This window comes from Solanum verrucosum, unplaced genomic scaffold, assembly GCF_900185275.1.
Source record: "Solanum verrucosum unplaced genomic scaffold, falcon-dt-bn FXZP01000151.1, whole genome shotgun sequence".
NCBI lineage: Eukaryota > Viridiplantae > Streptophyta > Magnoliopsida > Solanales > Solanaceae > Solanum > Solanum verrucosum.
This window is the reverse complement of record NW_026020202.1, coordinates 2,813,243-2,832,063: the sequence shown is the minus strand read 5'-3', so window position 1 is coordinate 2,832,063 and position 18,821 is coordinate 2,813,243. Positions and strand designations below refer to the sequence as shown.

Below are 18,821 nucleotides of genomic sequence, written 5' to 3'. Positions count from 1 at the left end.
TCTTAATCAGGGGGAGTATAATACATGTTGCACTGTTTTTTCCTTAACCAAGGTTTTCTCCCATTGGGTTTTCCTGGTAAGGTTTTTAATGAGGCAGCTCTTAATGTGTATTATAAGATATGTGTACTCTTTTACCTTCACTAAGATTATTTCCATTGAGTTTTTCTTGGTAAGGTTTTAACGAGGCATACTATCTATTAAGACATGGACATCCAAGGGGGAGTGTTGTAAAATGGATGTCCACATATATATATTTTGTGGTAACATATATGTACACACTATACACTATCTATAAGATGAATATACACACAACAAACAAAGTGTTGTAACCTAACCATCCATATGATATACTTGATGCCAGGGGAAGATGTACAGTGTTTCCAGGGGTTCATCTGAACACCCTCGGTAAAAAAATTACATTATATATATAAGATCGATTTTTTTATGTACGTGTATATATATAAAATTGAACCACCTGAATATATATCAAAGGAGTAGCCCAACGGTTGATGGGGTTCAAGATTTTTGCATAAGTGAGCTTTGGGTCGCAATATCGATTCCAGGCAACAACATTTATTTTTTTTGTAATTTTTAGCGATTTTGCAGGCTTTAGGCTTCAGTTTTAAGTGTTTGTTTATTAAATATAGATAGACCAAACGACCCCGTTTTTAAAGTCATAACTAATTAAAAAAATTATATTTTAAATCTCTAATTGAAAAGTCAACAAATAAAAAAATCCCTCTTTTCTATGGATTGCAATATTATATTTTTCCTAGTCTTTCTCGTTCAACTTCACGTTTTGTTGTTGCTCGCTGGCCGCTGCTGCAGTCCCGACGTTGTTGCCGCATGATGCTGCTGCTGCTTGGTGTCGCTGGTGGAGGAGTGGTGGTCCTCCGTGGATTAATTTCATTCTCTCCTTCAGGCTCCATTTGTGAAGACAACCTCTAAAAGTTTTCTTTTTTGTTTTTTATATTTATTTTTATTTTCAGAATTCTATGCTTTGATTTTTGTATTTGTTGATGTGCTATTTTATTTAGCTGATTGAACTCGAATATTCACTTCTCTTAACAATTTTTTTATTTTTCATATGAAAATTTCAATTCTATTCACTGATTATGAAAGTTATAATTTTATTTGTTTGGGCTTATTTGTTGATTTTATATGTTTATTATGGACATTCAACATTTGTTCAGTGGATATTAACTTTTATTTATGACATTCAAACTTTTGTTCATTGTCTATAATTTTGTTTTGGTCCTTATTGAATATTTAATTTTTGTAAGTTCTGACTAAATTTTTATTTTACGATTCAGTCTCAATATTCAGTGAAGAAGTATTTTACACAAGTACCAAAATCAACTTTAGCCTCTCAAAGTCATAGTCAATCTAATCAAAAGAAAATACTAATCATTTAGAAGTGTCATTAGATTCTTCTCAAGAATTTGATTTGAGTTCTTTAAAGTTTGATCCTGGTGAAAGAACATCAATATTGAACTATCATTCAAACCACCGTGATGTTATTAGAAGAGCATACCTTTTGAATGGTCCTTGTCAACCTCATTTGGCGGTGCAAGAGTTTCCTCAAACAGATATTTTTGGATAAATGCGTCATTTTAATCATGATTAGTTTGATGATATATATCATGATTGGTTAGAGTGTAGTGTTAGTAAAGATGCAGTCGATTGTTTGTATTGCTATCTTTTTAAAGATCATAACACTAATCAAGGAGGAGGGGAGACATTTTCAACTATAGGATTTAACAGTTGGAACAAAAAGGGTGGTCTTGACAAACATATTGGTCTACCAAATAGCATACATAATCAGTCAAAAAAGAAATGTCAAGATTTACTACGACAACGGCGGTCTATTCAATTTACATTTGAGAGGCAATCTAATCAACTAAAGAATGGATATTATATGCACTTAAGTGCGTCGGTTGATGTAGTAAGATTTCTCATAAGTCAGGGATTTGCACTTCGAGGTCATGATGAATCTAAATCATCACTTAGTAGGGGTAACTTTCTTGAAATTCTCTCATGGTATGCAAAAAAAAGTGATAAAATTCGTGATTATGTTTTGAAACATGCTCCTTTAAATGATCAAATGACTTCTCCAATGATTCAAAAAGATATTGTGAGTGCATGTAAGATAGAGACCGTTAAAGCTATTCTTGAGGAATTAAATGGTGACTACTTTGCTTTACTAGTTGATGAATCTTTTGATGTGTCACGCAAGGAGAAAATGTCTATCGTATTTTGATATATTGATAGAATGGAATTTGTAATGGAGCGACTTATTGACATTGTTCATGTTGAAGATACTAGTGCTTCATATTTAAAGGGGACAATTTTTAATTTACTTGATCAACATTCTTTGAGTCCATCAAGTGTGCATGGACAATGTTACGATGGGGCAAGTAATATGCAAGGTGAGATCAATGGCCTTAAAATGTTGATTAGACAAGAAAGTAAATCAGCTCATTCAATCCATTGATTTGCTCATCAACTTCAACTAACTCTTGTTGGGGTCTCTAAAAAGTGTGTTGAAGTGGAAAAACTTGTAGTATTGATCTCAAATATTTTTAATGTATTGGAATATTATTTTAAGCGTATGGATAATTTACGAGATTCTCAAAAATGAACAATTCAAGTGGCATTATATATGGGTGAACTTACAACCGATAGGGGCTTGAATCAACAACTTGGTCTTTCAAGAACTTGTGATACTCGTTGGGGATCTCATTATAAATCCTTTAACAATTTTATTGTTATGTTTGGCTCTATTTTTGAGGTTCTTGAATCACTTGCTCTTGATGCAAGGAGTATGGATGAAAGAGCCAAGGCAATGGGACATCTTGAAGCTTGTCAAACATTTGAGATTGTGTTTATGCTGCATTTGATGAGAGATGTCTTAGCAATCACAAATGAGCTTAATAAATGCTTACAAAAAAAAGAGCAAGATATTGCAAATGTCATGCTACTTGTTGAAGTAGCAAAGAGAAGGTTGCAAGTCTTAAGAGATGATTAATGAGATTCTCTTATTGCCAAGGTATCTACATTTTGTATCAAACATGATGTTTTGATACCTCACTTTGAGGAGACATATGTTATCTCTTTAAGATCACGGCAGAAACTTTCTAACTATACAATCTTACATCATTATCGTGTTGAAGTGTTTTACAATATCATTGATTGGCAACTTCAAGAACTTAATGATCGTTTTGATGAGGTGACTACCGATTTGCTCCATGGAATTGCTTGCTTGAATCCAATTAACTCATTTTCAAGTTTTGACATAAGAAAAGTAATGAGAATGGTTGAATTATATCCAGATGACTTTGATGAATGCAATTTGAGTATTCTTGAGAATCAACTTGCAAGTTACATTGTTGATGAAAGGTTCTCCGATCTAAATGGGCTTTGTGATCTTTCCAAAAGATTAGTTCAGACAAAGAAACATTCAAATTATCCTCTAAAACTTGCTCTACTTTTACCAGTTGCCATTGCCTCCGTTGAAAGAGCTTTTTCGGCAATGAAGTTTATCAAGAATGACTTGCGGAGTCAAATGAGTGATGATTTTTTTAGTGGTTATTTGGTACCTTATTTATAAAAAGATGTATTTGATAAGATTTCTAATGATGTTATTATTAAGACATTTCAAGATATGAAACCTCGTAGAAAACAATTGTAAAAATGTATGTAGTTGTATTTTCAAATGTAAAACTCTGTTTTGATAGGTTTATCCGCATGTTTGGTTTCTTAACCTCCCTTCAAGGTTGTGTAGTTTTGTAATGTAATGAAATCATTTTATGCCAAAAAGAATTTTTGTGAAGAAATAGTATTTTCGCTTTGATTTGTGTTCTTTGTTAGTCTTTCTAATGTTAAATTTGTGCTTGCTCTCCATTTGCATTTTCAGGAGCCGAAGAGAATTCTAAAGGAATTGAAGAACTTATAGAACTTTTTGAATGAGTTGTGCTACTTTATTATCATTTTATAGATATGTACTTTAAATTTGTTTCTTAAGATAAGTTGTAATTGTAAGAAATTATTTGAATTAAGGATTTTTTTTTGTCAACCCGTTTGTTAATCAATCCGTTCATATATGACCCGACCCATTTATTTATGGATAATATTAGCGTGTTTAATTTTTTTTTTGAACCTCTTTGATAAAATTCCTGCCTCCACCACTGCTTGGTGCCCTAAGTGCATACATGGCAAGAAGATATCCATGTATCACACTTGGTGCCCAAGTATATACAACTATATATACCCCTCTTCTTGTAACAAAAGAAAAGAAAAAGGAGAAAAGACATAAAGACACCATCAAAGTTGTCCCGTATTTGCATAAAAACATCTTAACTTTCAAAGTGTCCTATCACCCCACAGAACTATTTAATATCATTGTAAATGGGTCATTTTGACCCATTCCCTCGTCTATGTAGTCGCACGTGTTTCTCACTCCCTATGATGGGATTCAACCCGACCCGACCCTATTCTTTAAAGAAAAGTCGTCTTCTCTTTTCCTTTTCTTCTCTGTTTGGCCTGTGCCTCCACTATTACTATCATCATTCTCTCCTGAAAAGGAAATTTCCATTAATTTTTCTTCATTCAGGATTTTTTATTCAGTTATGGAGTTAGGTGAGAACAAGATTTTGAATGTGGGGTTGCTTTTAGTTGCAACCCTTTTGGTAGCAAAGCTCATATCTGCACTAATTATGCCCAGATCTAAGAAGTGTTTGCCTCCAGTGATTAAGGCATGGCCTATTGTTGGTGGGTTAATTTGTTTTCTTAAAGGGCCAGTTGTGATGCTTAGACAGGAGTATCCAAAGCTTGGGAGTGTTTTTACTATGAATTTGTTGAACAAGAACATCACATTCTTCATTGATCTAGAAGTTTCTGCACATTTTTTCAAAGCTCCAGAAACAGATCTTAGATCTTAGCCAACAGTGGTATCTTATTTTCTTGGGGAAGATGATGAAGTCGTCAAACAGAGAGCACCAACGTTGATCTTGCTATGGAAAAAACCATGAAATCGAAAAATTAGGGCTACCAACGGCTATTTTGGGTTTAAATTTGGAGAAGATGACATAAATTAATTAAATAATTAATAATAAAGAAAGAAAATGACACGTGGCACTTTTAAACTGGTCCATTGCAGTGAAAACACTGCATGACACGCCTCATGTGCGTGGTAACAACCTAGACGAGGGAATGGGTCAAAATGACCCATTTACAAAGATATTAAATAGTTATGTGGAGTGATAGGACACTTTGAAAGTTAAGGTGTCTTTGATGGTGTCTTTATGTCTTTTCTCAAGAAAAAATAAGGAAAGAGTAAGTGAAAGAAAAACATTCAATAATAGAGAAAAGCTACTACCACTACCACTTTGTGCATCTCTCTTTCTCTCTTTTTCTTCTTTTCATTTTATGTTACTACACATGCTTTAATTTATAATATATATATATATATATATATTGTATTAGTTATTAAGTTAGAAGCCCAAAATTATTATTTTTTAAAGGAAAAGACCAAATAAGTGCAGCCCAAAAATACATTTGATCAGCCTAAATCCCACCAAAGGAGACCATAAAACTTACATAAATATACTATAATAACAAAAAGGCAAAATTTTCAAAATGTCAATATTTTGACATTTAATAGGACTCCTTAGCCACACTTTCAATATTTATTTAAAATGTCAATATTTTAGTTTGTTATGTATCTGATTTATGTATTTTTATTTGTTTGATTTAAAAGAATATAATTATTTAATAACAGAAAAGAGAAAATTTTAATTATGTTTTTTTCATAATTTTATGCCAATAACTTTTACATTTTATGTGCTCACTTTACCATCCAAATTAAAATTAGTATATTGCTTTCATAATGAAAACTAAAATTGTATTACATGATTGCAAAATATATATTTTTTCTTTTGTTTGTATTACAAAAATATTATTGATTGTATCCCAATATAATAAAATCATTACATATGAATATGATATATGAAAGGATACAAGAGTATCGAAAAAAATAGCATACATGGTGGAAATAATACAATCATTGAGGAAGGATGCAATATTTCAAAAAAAAACACAAATTAACTATGAAAGAACAGGATACAAGATTCTCGAAAAAAATAGCATACATAGCGAAAATAATACAATCTGTTGAGGAAGAATACAATATTCTAAAAAAATACAAATTAACTATGGAAAAAAAAGGATACATCTATGCTTAAGAAATACATATCTTGGAATGACTACAAACTAAAAAAGAAATACAATATTTTTAATAAAAATACAAATGATGAGTAAAAGAAAAATAATTGACAACAAAATTAATATGAATACAATTCTGATATGAATACAATTTTTGCAACCTTCTTCTCGGACTCTCTATTTCTTCTTCTTCTGTATTTTTGCAACCTTCTTCTCGGACTCTCTATTTCTTCTTCTTCTTCGTCTACTATCTTTCTTTTTTCTGATTTTTCATTCACCAAATCCTAATTCAAAAATCTGTATTCACTTGTGCATAAGTAACCCTATAAGCAAATTTCAAAATTATCATGTATAAAAAATCAAACAATAAATGATGTATGAATGCCAGTGTAAATTTCCACAATCTACTAAATATCAAATATGAAAACAAAAATACAAAAAAAAATGAACAATAGTACTTAAAAGATGAAAAATCTGTAATAGATAAAAGAGAAAAATCTCACAAAATACTTGGTGAATATGAAAACAAACTCACAAAAGAATCAAACAATATAATATTGCTTAAAAGACGGAAAATCCAAAATACAAAATACTTAGTGAATATGAAAACAAAATCACAAGAAACTTCACAAAATACTTTTTGAGTACGAATTTACTTTATCAATGGGGGAAGAATCTTTTGAATTAATTGTGAGATTTCTTAAACAAAGTATAGAAAATTCGAAGAGTTGATTTTGTTGAACAAAGAAAGGAGATAACAATGATGAAAAGGGGAAGAAAGAGAGAGGGAATGATTTTGGGTAAAACCTAAAAAGAGGCATAAGTGGGTAATGAGTTTTTTTTTTTATCGGATAGTGGAATAAATAATGGTCTAATATGGGCATGATTTGAGAAATAAAAGGAAAGAAGATTAATTATATTAGGATTCAATTTATTTTCTAAAACATTGACATATTGACATTTTTAATAATTATTTTAAGTACAGATATTTTTAATAATTATGTTAAGGATTGTGACTTGTTTGATAATTTTGCCATAAAAAAATATTTACCATTTATAGTAATAACATTTTTTTTCACTTGATCATTTTTAATACATTTATAATACATATTACAAAGAATAATTTATTATTCACATATAATACAAATTTTATTGATGGATAATACATTTATCACACATTTTAATACACTTATAATACAATGTGTCAAATTCTTACCAAAAAAACATAATATATTTTAAGAAACATTTATAATACATATATATTGCATACATAATTCACTTTTCATACATGTTGCAGATTTAACATAGTATTGTTATGTATTGCTAAAAATGGTAATAAATAAAAAGTATCGCTAAAATTCGTAATTATTTTTTAAAAGGCGGGTCCCATCCAAGTAATTTTTCCTAAAAATAAATCTTCAGCCCCGAACTAAAACTTAACCTATTTCAATCCTAAATCTATATTTTCGGTTTTCATTATTTCCCTTCTTATCTTTCAGAGAAGACGACATTTGAGCTTTAGTAATGGACAAAGCTCACCATATCCATTTTTGTGCAACCTCCACCTCATCTTATGAAAAATGCCAGACTCTCTCTTCTATAATTCAGTCAAGAAAATGCCAAAGAACTTTTGATATTTCCTATAACGACCGGGTTCCGTCGTTATAGAAAAGCCAATGAGAAAAAATTTTGGGTCGGAAAACTTTTTCGTAGTAACTTGAAATTTTCCAACCTAGTCCAAATTTGGACGAAATCAGAGTCATTAAGGTGTAGGGAAATCTAGTAACAATCAGGTCAATTATTTATGATATTGATTACATGAGTAGTTATATAACTTGTTAAGGAATCCGTACAACTTTACGGAATTGAATTCGGGTGAGTAGAACTCCTGGAATCGATCTTAGCGTGAAGGGTATTTTCTAAGCATCGTGGGTTAGAGGTGTGTTGTGAAATGGGGATTTTGAAATTATTAAAATAGTTCATTGTTTCATGCAAGCCTCTCTGGCGGGGCCACTACAGCGGGATGAGGGTCACTGTGGCGGGTTCAACGCGACTTAAAGTCGTAAATAAACCCCTAAACGACCTTATTTTACACTTTTCAATTTTTAGAGCTAAGGAACGAATCTGAGGAGACTCCTAACAGTTTTCCACCATTCTTGAGGCTAAAGGTAAGCTTTCCACTCCCCGAATCCGTTTTTCAATCCGTAGAACGTAATAGAATGGGTAATTATCTATGGGAAAGGGTTTTGATATAGATTTTATGGTGAAGACAACCCTAATTTGAATACTTGGGATCATGGGTTTGATCTACGGTTCATAATATTGTTAGTAATTCAGGTAATTAGTGATTGTTTATTGATTCCCGTATTGTATTGATTGTTTGTAGACCAAGAACAAGCAGAACAAATCCAGAAAGGGAAGGATCAAGTTTCTTAGGGTTTCAAGCTTGTTTCGAGGTAGGTGATGGTTGTGATTCTATGATTGTGTGATGTATGTTTGTTCTTGCTTCATTATAATACATGTATGTATATGAATGTTGCATTATTGATCACACTTGTTGTTAATGTGATAGATGAATGATGATTGCCATGAAATCATGACTTAAATGTATGATCTTGAGGATGTACTTGTGATTGTGATTATGGTGTGTTGAATGGATCGGATACCACGTTCCGGCATAACTAACTTGGATCGGTTGTCACGTTCTGGCATAATCATTGGATCGGGTACCACATTCCGGTATGCTAACTATTTGGGTTTGGGTTCCATGAGAGGATCAATGATTTGATATAATTGTGTATCTTGAGTAATGTGAAGTTGTTCATTGTTCGTTGTTCGTAAATGTGTTAATATTGTATATATATGCATGTGATTATATTGTTGTATTGACTTATGTATGTTACACTTAGTGGGATAGCCATGTGATCCTACCATTACACTGTGGTTGTGTACTGATACTGCATTTGCTCTTATTTTTGTTGAGTACAGGGCATCTTCAAACGGCTACTGACAGACCTCGCTTAGGAGATCAGTGATCGTTTGAATTCAAGGGTGAGCCAATTCTTCCGGGCTGCCATGGGTTCTCTTTCGTCTATGTCCATCATTTCCGAACCTAGACTATGTTCTAGCTAGTTGATTAGTTCATTAGATTGGGGTTGCATCCCTTCATGTTTAGACTTGTTGAACTTTAGATGTTTTGGTACATTGACTTTCAGGTTCTAGGTTGTTTTTTTCCGCATTGTTTAGTTCGTTGTTAGACTTTTGTTGGAGTTTATGGGAACTCCCTACTTATTTCCTTAGTACTTAACTGCTTTCATATACTTAAATGCTTTGGTTTTTAGATTAGTTGCTTGGTTTGGGTTGTAGTAGTGGTTCTCCCACCGGAGGGTTAGTATGGGTGTCAATCACGACGGTCTGGGTCTTGACATTTCCGAGGAAGAATCATCAAGCAGAGATTTCAAAATTCAAACGCTCATTTTTCATTAAAATCCCACCCAAACACGAACCCTAGCCCCACATCACCTATAAATACTCGCATTCAACCCCATTTTTGGAGGAGAACATTTAGCCACCACACCTTGCACTAAGCCACATTTTCTTTACTGTATTTTTGTTTGATACAGATTATATGTTGTTCCTAATTAAAATGTGAGGTGTTATGGTTGTAGCATATTGGCAGTAAACTCACATCATACATTTGTGTAAATAAATACAATTTTAAGCTTGTTTCTCATTCGGGTGGTAGATTTATGTGTATAAATTTTATTCAAACAATTTAAACAATGGCATGTGTAAAATCTCAAAAAATCTTGTTTGAATTCTTTCATATCTTGTTCTTTTCTTTGTTAGCTTTGTATTGTAAAAAAAAATAAAAATTGTTGACATATTGTTTGAAGCCTTTCCCTTGATTCAAGTTTTTAGTTTTAAGTCTCTGCCCTTTCTAGCTAGTTGAATTAAGTGTAGAATTTTCTTATTCCCATTTTGAGTGATCATATATATAATATCTTGCTTAAATATGAGGGTATTTACCTATTTTTTATGCTTTAAAGTTGTTGTAATAGTGACTTTGGGCTTTGTTCGGCATTTGCGTGTTTTCATACTTTGAATGGTATACTCATTGTACTATGTAAGGCAATCCAATCTAGAATAATAGGAGTCAAGTAGAAAAAAGAGGAATTTGCAACTATAATGAATATTCAGGAGCGAAGGCCAAGTCAGATGCACGCATACCATAGCCAATCACTTCAAAGCCCACATAGCCAAAAAATTTCACCTATTTCTTATCTTTTTATAACACCCAATCAACATACTACCAGAAACCGCCCACATATCAAAATCACCACATTACCAACAACCATCCCGTTACCAACCTCCAAACAATTCAGCAACTCCACCAATCGTCAAAATTTTGACAAAAGGAAGACTTACACACCTCTAGATGAGCCTTATGCCCAACTCTTTGAAAGGATGAAAACAGTAGGAGTGATCCAACCAATTTCTTGGAGAGCTATCAAACCTCATCCTAAGTGGTTTGATGAGTCTAAGCATTATGCATATCATTTAGGGGCTTCTGGACATGATGCAAAAAGTTGTTTGGCTCTCAAAGATATGTTTGAGATTTTGATCAAAGAAAATATAATTCAGCTTAAAGGAGCCTCTCTAAATGTGAACAATAACCATTTGCCTAACCATGGGAATGTGGGTGTGAATAGATTCTGGAGCTGAAAGGACAAAAAATTGAGTGAAATTTCCAAAAGGGCGACAAGAATAAGTTTGAAACCAAAAGGGTAATATTTAAACAGGAGGGAGATGGCGTTAATTGGGGTAGCAAAGCGCAGGTCCCTATGTGCCTTACAAGGCGCAAGGAGACAGAGACTTACAAGTCACAGTTTGTCTGCGCCTTGTAAGGCGCATTGGTTCCTATGCCTTTTTCTAAATAATAAAAGAAAAAAATTGGCCCCTAAAATTTTCCATGCAAATTTTTCTGTTTGCACCAATTTTGCAGTACAAAAAAGAAGTTTTTATGAGTTGATTTTGCCAGATTCAATTTTTCCAGCATAAACACATATACGTATTAGTTGATTGGCATGGTCTAATTGTTAGAACTTTAGAAGTGGGTATTCAAATATATAGTATGCTTATTGTTTTCTCAACTAAAATCGATATTTTGAAACTAACAAAACCATCAGAATTACATTCTGGGATAGTTTACCAAGTTTTGACCAAAGTCAAACATCTAACCTTCAAAAATTCCAAAACATAAAAATTGCATAAAAACCAAACGAACTTCCCAGTGACCATTTGGTCAGTCCTAGCAAGTGATAAATGACTTGGGGCAGCTACAAGAAAGCTCTAAAGGCTAAAAATACGGGAAAACAATGAAAATGACCTAGAGGATCATTACACAGTGTTTGCAAAAAAGCATAAATACATGATACTCCCTCCATCCCATTTTATGTGGCAACATTTGACCGGGCACGGAGTTTAAGAAATAAATGAAGACTTTGAAATGTTTACCAAATTGCTATTTAAAAAGTAGACTCTTTTTTCTCTCTCCTCATAAATGTATTGGAGTATTATTTTAAGATTAAGTGGGACCAATAAGGATAAAAGAGGAATTGTACTTTCATAAACTTACCATATAAGGAAATGTGACATTCTTTTTGGGACTGACCAAAAAGGAAATGTTGCCACATAAAATGGGACGGAGGGAGTATATGTTTATTGACTCTAAATGGGGATCCTCGATCCAGAGGTGGAAATCTCGAAGGACTTGCAACTATCTCACTAGACATATCACTAAGAAAATGGAATCTGCACATGATCATGTTAATACATTGCTTAAACAAGCTACAAATCCAAAATTAAAGACACGATATTTTTCGTGTTCAGAGAATTACAATGATGTCATTGATGATCTAAAGGATTGCCATCTATTTTGAAGTTTAAAGACTATACTGGTTAGAATATTCATGCCTCTGCTGCTTTTGATGATCCATCTATTGTGTGATGATAATTTTTCTAATCTACCCATCAGAGTGCCCCAATTGAAAGTTTCTAGTGACAAGCTTCAAGAGCTCATTGCTAATAATTTTGGTTATTAGCAATATATTGAAAGGGTAATGATACATAGAAATTTATAAATTTATATAGTGCATTGTAATGACTCGAAAGTTATGATATCAATTAGCTTTCCTTTTCGATTTTAGCTCAAGCGCTTAATCAAATATTTTTAAATTGTTTTCATGAGTAAATATATGTCTTGTTTTTCATTTCTTTTTCTATGGTGACTTTTTTTTACTATATGTAAATATAATGATGTAAATAAAATGTAAGAATACATCTATACATAATCTAAATTAATGATAACTAAAACAAAATACGCTTAATTAAAATAGAAAAGTAATATTGAAAAAGATGGATCCTTAACTTCACAATCTTAAGAATCAATTGTACTAGAGTAATTGTCACGATTCGAGCCTACACCCTAGACGTGGCCGGCACTCGAGAACCATTTCTGGTCCCCAAGAGAACCCTCATCATGGCTAACTACAAGCGAAAGACTAACTCAAGCATACAAAGCTTAAAACTAAATAAAATTCATTGAACCCAATTACAATATATTTAACTCAAAAGATTAACTCTAAATAAAATAGTATATTCAATTCGCAAGAAATAGGCAACTCAAGCCTTTAAAACATGTAATAAGATAAATGAAACAGACTTCTCAAACTCTACTGTCTATCTATGAAGCCTCTAAATGACAAAGATGGAAGTCGGGACAAGACCCACAATATCCTGATGAAACTGAAAAGTAAATGAAATCCTCCGAAACCAAGGAGGCTCACTAGAGCTATCTAGAACTGCAGGTGGTATCAACGAAGCGTCTGTTGATGATCCTGAATACATGTATCTGCATCATGAAATGATGCAGGCCAACTGGCTCAGTACATTGAATGTACGAGCATGTAAGGAGAATTCTAAAGCATAAATATAAGCTTGAAACTGGTGGAAAAGAAACATACTTACTTCTTCTTAACTCACTCAACTTAACCCAACTCAAAGAAACATAGTTCAACTCAAGGAAACATAGTTCAACTTAACTCAGAGAAACATAGTTCAACTCAACTCAGAGAAAATAGGACTCAACTCAATGATAAGATATTCAACTCAGTGAAATAAGACTCAACTCAATAATAAGATACTCGGCACTAGGTACTCGACTCTGGATATTCAACTCTGGATACTCAACTCAATATAAAGCAACAATAAAAGATGCAATATATGGAAAGCTTTTAAAATAGTAGATAGCAACTCAATGTATTAGAAAATGCAACGTAACTCTATTTGTATGCAAGAACACAAAATATCTCTGTGTATATAAGAATACAAAATATCTCTGTGTATATGAGAATACAAAATATCTCTGTGTATATGAGAATACAAAATATCTCTGTGGGAGTTTCTCTAATCGACAATCATCAATATGAGTTATGTGATGATGTAGCGTCTTGCCTCACACTGCCATGGCCGTCCTATACTTTGCCGGGGTATAGAACCTACTACTAAGTGGATCCAGTACTATTTTATGCTAAAAAGCATTAAGGAATCATCTAAAAAATATGACCCTTTCTACCCACATTGGCTACATGGTTTATGGGGGCTGTGAGTTATCTGAACTCTCCCCAATATCGGTGTTCAATACTACTCCCAAAATATACTTGCTCATATGTTTTTAAAAACATAAATCTTTATGTGGTTTGGGATTATTACTCAAAAAAAAATCTCTTAATTGAGATGGTACTCTAAACTGCTCATGAAAACTCTTTTGGAAATCGGTGTTTCATCTATGCTTAAATGTAAAAACATTTACTCTTGGGATTACTTAGTTCTCATATATCATTTTAAATAAAATGAACTCAGTTCTACTCTTCCTTAAACTCATGTGCTCAAGTCTTAAACAAAGTTAAAAAGATTTGTCATGCGGAATTATGGGCATGAACAACTCAACGCAAACACTTCATGGGTAACATGTAATAGTTCCATGATTAGGAATATAATCTCAAACGGGTTAGGAACTCAATACTTAAGACTTAGAACTTGAAAATACTACTCCTCTCAAAGATTCTCAAATTATGAAGTTCATGCAGAATTATGCGGATGAACGACTCGACTCGAGGGTCTACTTAATAATATGGAACTCGTGTATACGACTCTTCTCATTCTCATACTTACTTCATCAAAACTTAGCTTAAATCAATAGTTGATCTCAAAGGATTCACAATTGAACTCAAAGACTTTATTGAACTCTACTCTTAACTCTCTCTTGAATTTGAATTATGAACTCACGAGTTGGATCTCGTGATGATAAATTAGACTCATGAATACATTCTCCTCATTCTCATACTCATTTGTACGAGTCGTGAAACAAGTTATTAGAAGTGTAGAAGACTTGGATTCTATTGCTCAACATAATTACACTCTTATCTACTCAATACATCCCTCAAAACACTCACTTTCATCTCAAGAATTCATCAAAACCCCAACAAAACAAGATTTAGAATGAAACTTCAAGAACGCTTATAAAGAACTTAAATCTTGCAATCTTTATGGACGAATTCGAATATGAAAATCATGTTTGGTGTGTGGGTGAACGAACCCAACACTATGAAAACTTACATACCTCTTAGGGATCAAACCCATGGAGAAAATCCGCAACAAAACTCAAGAACCTCGACGAACGTCTTGATCCTTTCATCTTTTCTCTTCTTTTCTCTTCTTGAACTCTCAACTAAAACGCTAGGCGTATATTAGGATTATAAAACTGAACCTAATTAGATTAGACCCCTAAAACCTTACTAAAAACAAATTAAATTTGATTGGGTAAGGAAAAGATCAAAATATCCCTTACTATTTTTGGGTAACTTTCCTTATTTGGACAGCCCGACTTCAAACGGGCATATCTCCCTCATAGGAGCTCGAAATTTAGCAAACTCGGTGGCGTTGGAAGATAATTCAAAGACCTTTCATTTGATATCTTATGAGGCACCTAACTCATCTTGTACTGAAAATTAAGGTCGTTGAAGTTGACCCAAAACTGAAAGGAAGTTAGGAATGACTTGAATGAACTCTCTTTAGTTCTTCTTGGAACTCAAGGTGATACATCTAGTGACCTTAACACTCAAGAATTTTAAATTCCTCGGTAAAATCCTTCTTACAACGAAGGATGGTTCGAGTTTTAGTTCAAAAAAATTCTGGGTGTTACAGTAATTTCTTACGGATGTCATACAAACTCTTTCTTCCAAAATGAAAAGAAATGAACCAATTAACCTAAGTTTACATCATTAATAATGGGAACCTTATGATTCACACAAGTAATTTTAACAATTTAGTCTACAACAAAACAATATATAATTATCTTAATTAAGAACCTTCAGAGTTTAAACTAGTTAATTGTAATTAAAAATTTATCAAACATGAAATATAACTTATAGTCTGGTTGGTCAAATTTTTTATTTGTCAAAAATGCTTATTTAAAAAAAAAAATTGAGATGTTTGGTCAAACTTTTGAAAGAGAATAAATATTTTTGGAGAGTAGTAAAATTAAATTTGTTTTTTAAAGCTAAAAAGTACTCTTTTTGTTTGAAAAATGCTTTTGAAAACATATATTTAGAAGCAATTTGGAAAAGTTTGACCGAACACTAATTATTGTTCAAAGGTGTTTTTTTTTAATTTGACTAGTCAAACATGAATGATTCTCATCAAAAGTATTTTTGTTAAATACTTTTTTCTTTAAAAAAAAACATTTTTAAAAATTTGATCCAAACTGACTATTAATTTAGTTTTGGAAGGTATATAAAATCGACTAATTAATATATTATTCGTGAATTTTGCTCTATTAAAATAATATCTAATCAGCCAAACATCACTATAACAATATTGTTACATAAGTGACATTCCAAATTTATTATCCTCCCTACCCACCCAAAACCCCAAACCAGCGGCGGCTCTATGCTTTGTAAAATAAGGCTTATGCCTTAGGGCCCCAAATTTTGGGGGCCTAAATTTTTATCAAGAATAAATTATGTCTTAAATTTTTATAAAAATATTTGATTATTTATGATAAAAAGTATAATATTTTTAAGAAATATATTATTTCACCCACTTTAACATCTTTTGTACATTATTAAAAATAAGAATTAATAGTGAAAAGTGTTGAACAAAGTGAATTACAAATTATTTTTATTTGTTTTTAAATTTTTGTTTCAAGCATTACAACATAGCATATTAAAATGGGGTATACCAAGTCATCAACTCTTGAAATTCTATGATTCTACTCTTATCTTTATTTAATATTTGTCAACTTATTACTTATAGAATTATGTTGACAATTCATATAATAATTGTCTCACTGAAATGATGTTTTTCAATGTTGAGCTAATAAAATCTTAACTAAAACTAATAACTGAAAAAACAATATTAAATACTAATAATTTCCATCTAAATAGTGTAAGAAAAATAAAAATTAAATAAATATGTATACGAAGTTTGTTTATATTTTAGGCTTCGAATTGAAATTTCGCTTTAGGCCCCCAATTACGCTGAGCCGCTCCTGCCCCAAACCCGCACCCCTTGACCATCACACCCCGTACCATCCATGAACCCCCACCCCTACCTGCCTCCTTAACGATTTGCTAGATAACATATAAATGATCTTGGGATAATATTTTCTTGCTTACCTACCAAACACTAAAAAATAAGTAAGAGATTGCTTGCTTTTCAAGAAAACACTTTCTTTCATACTAAAAACACGTCAAGTATGAATGACAATGAATTAATCAGACTTGTAACAAAGTCTTGACACAATTTCCTTCTCCAACTATTTTTTTTCCCCACTTAAACCTATAGGATTCTAAAATCTTTAGAGAGTGTAACAAAATATTTGATTTACGTGAATTTGGTTGTCATAACGAGATTATAATCATGCTTTGACTTCAAGCAATCAATCATTCAAGGTTCGTTTTGTATCTAGTAAAGAAGCAAGTTATTCATATAGTATTAATTAATACATAAGTTATACGACGTTTGATAGCTAGGAAGATAGGTCTATGCTATCTATACTAATAATAATAATAAGCAGCCCAATACTGACTAGACAAGTAGAAAAGTATGCTATTGGTTGATGGTATCTGGCATGAATTTGAGAATAGCAAGATAGAAAGCAGGCTCATCTACAAATTTGACTACTTCAAATGAATGGTGTGCAGCAACATTTTGCAGCAGCATCTTCTCTGGTAAGTTTGAGACAACCACATCAGGATATTGTTTCTGTTGCTCTTCAACCATTTGTCTGCCTTGTGGATGACTAATCACAACTCTTGCACCTGAACATATAAAACCGACTTTCAGTCTTGACGAAAACATAAGATCAAATGAAGTAGTAATCTGACAGAATTTCACCTGGCGAACAACGTTTTCTTAGTGCATCCAGAATTTGATCAAGTTCAAACGGCAATGCAGGAAGGAAGTAGAGAAAAACAACATCAAAAGGTGTCCACTTATCTGGTATGTATATCAATTCCCCTTGCCAACACTTAACCTTGTCGTATTTTTCCTTGATGCATGCTAACATGAAAAGAGAGTCATGAACGACAAGTAGTTGCTTGCAATTCGATGAATCAACTACTCTATCAACAAATTCATCAGAACTAATTGCTATCACAACCTTGGAAGTCTCCGTGATCTCTCCTGCTGATATGATCTCATCAATTTTTTGCTTATGTTCTTCACTGGAATCTGGATACTCAAGAAATGACCAGTCCTTTTCCATTACATCTTCAAAATTAATCATAGATACTGTTCCGTCATTTGATGAAGCAATAGCACTACAACAGGATTTCAAATTACTGGACGGAAATGGATGAGGGGATGCTAATTGGACATGGATTGAAAGGGTAATGTTACCATGACTATTGAAAGCATATTGTTGGTAGCAACTATGAGCTTGCTGTAAACTAAGACGTTGTCTTGATACGTGAAGAGGTGATGTAAGTGCGAGGAAAGACAAGGATGATGACATAGAGCTCATTGGTCCAATACTCTCTACAAATGCCGACAATTGATATTTGGGGAGAGACGAGATAAAATTCCTGGTTATAAATATGTCTTTAGCCTACAATTTGCATATTCTTCTGTGTGTCACCCCTTCAGAATTGTGTTTTCATCTGCACTGAAGCAAATACTTCTGAGCTTTTGTGCACTGCCATTAGATTGAAAAAAATGTTTTATGGAGATGAAAGAGGCCAAACAATCTCCATATTTAAAAAGAAAGAAAAGCTTAAAGTAGTTCAATAAGACATGTAATAAAATCTAATGCGGTCTTCTCAATAAGCAAGTACTTAATGATTGTTGCTTGGACTCTTCAAAAATGTCAACGGGTGTGTATCAGATTCGCCAAAAGTAGTGTATTTTTGGAGAATCCGACACGGGTATGGCATCAAAAGTGAAGAGTCCGCGCAACTTAGCTTAATGATGGTGTCTAGCAGTGTGATCAATGTGCAAGAGCTCCATAACCCATTAAGAGAGGTATAGATTACTTC

The 18,821-nt window shown here is 32.6% G+C and overlaps 2 protein-coding genes across 2 annotated transcripts; one reads left to right on the top strand and one right to left on the bottom strand.

The window, feature by feature from the left end:
* Positions 1 to 2,662: 2,662 nt before the first annotated feature.
* LOC125830117 (uncharacterized) lies at positions 2,663 to 3,955 on the top strand. The gene is made up of 3 exons (XM_049509323.1): positions 2,663 to 3,003; positions 3,121 to 3,595; positions 3,917 to 3,955. The coding sequence occupies exons 1-3, from the start codon at positions 2,663 to 2,665 to the stop codon at positions 3,953 to 3,955; spliced, it is 855 nt and encodes a 284-aa protein (XP_049365280.1).
* Positions 3,956 to 17,370: 13,415 nt separating this feature from the next.
* Positions 17,371 to 18,449, bottom strand: LOC125830074 (uncharacterized). The gene is made up of 2 exons (XM_049509296.1): positions 17,683 to 18,449; positions 17,371 to 17,606 (listed from the first exon to the last, which is right to left on the bottom strand). Exons 1-2 carry the CDS (start codon positions 18,308 to 18,310, stop codon positions 17,395 to 17,397), a joined length of 840 nt encoding a protein of 279 aa, XP_049365253.1. The 5' UTR covers positions 18,311 to 18,449; the 3' UTR covers positions 17,371 to 17,394.
* Between the last annotated feature and the right edge of the window lie 372 nt (positions 18,450 to 18,821).

What these genes read in the sequence shown, in the direction of transcription:
- LOC125830117 (XM_049509323.1), top strand. Translation starts at nt 2,663, where the DNA reads ATGGGTGAACTTACAACCGATAGGGGCTTGAATCAACAACTTGGTCTT. An exon ending in GTTGAAGTAGCAAAGAGAAG is followed by an intron (nt 3,004 to 3,120) that starts GTTGCAAGTCTT and finishes TATCTCTTTAAG; the next exon opens with ATCACGGCAGAAACTTTCTA. An exon ending in ATTTTTTTAGTGGTTATTTG is followed by an intron (nt 3,596 to 3,916) that starts GTACCTTATTTA and finishes TTGCATTTTCAG; the next exon opens with GAGCCGAAGAGAATTCTAAA.
- LOC125830074 (XM_049509296.1), bottom strand. Translation starts at nt 18,310, where the DNA reads ATGAGCTCTATGTCATCATCCTTGTCTTTCCTCGCACTTACATCACCT. An exon ending in AAGAAAACGTTGTTCGCCAG is followed by an intron (nt 17,607 to 17,682) that starts GTGAAATTCTGT and finishes TTATATGTTCAG; the next exon opens with GTGCAAGAGTTGTGATTAGT.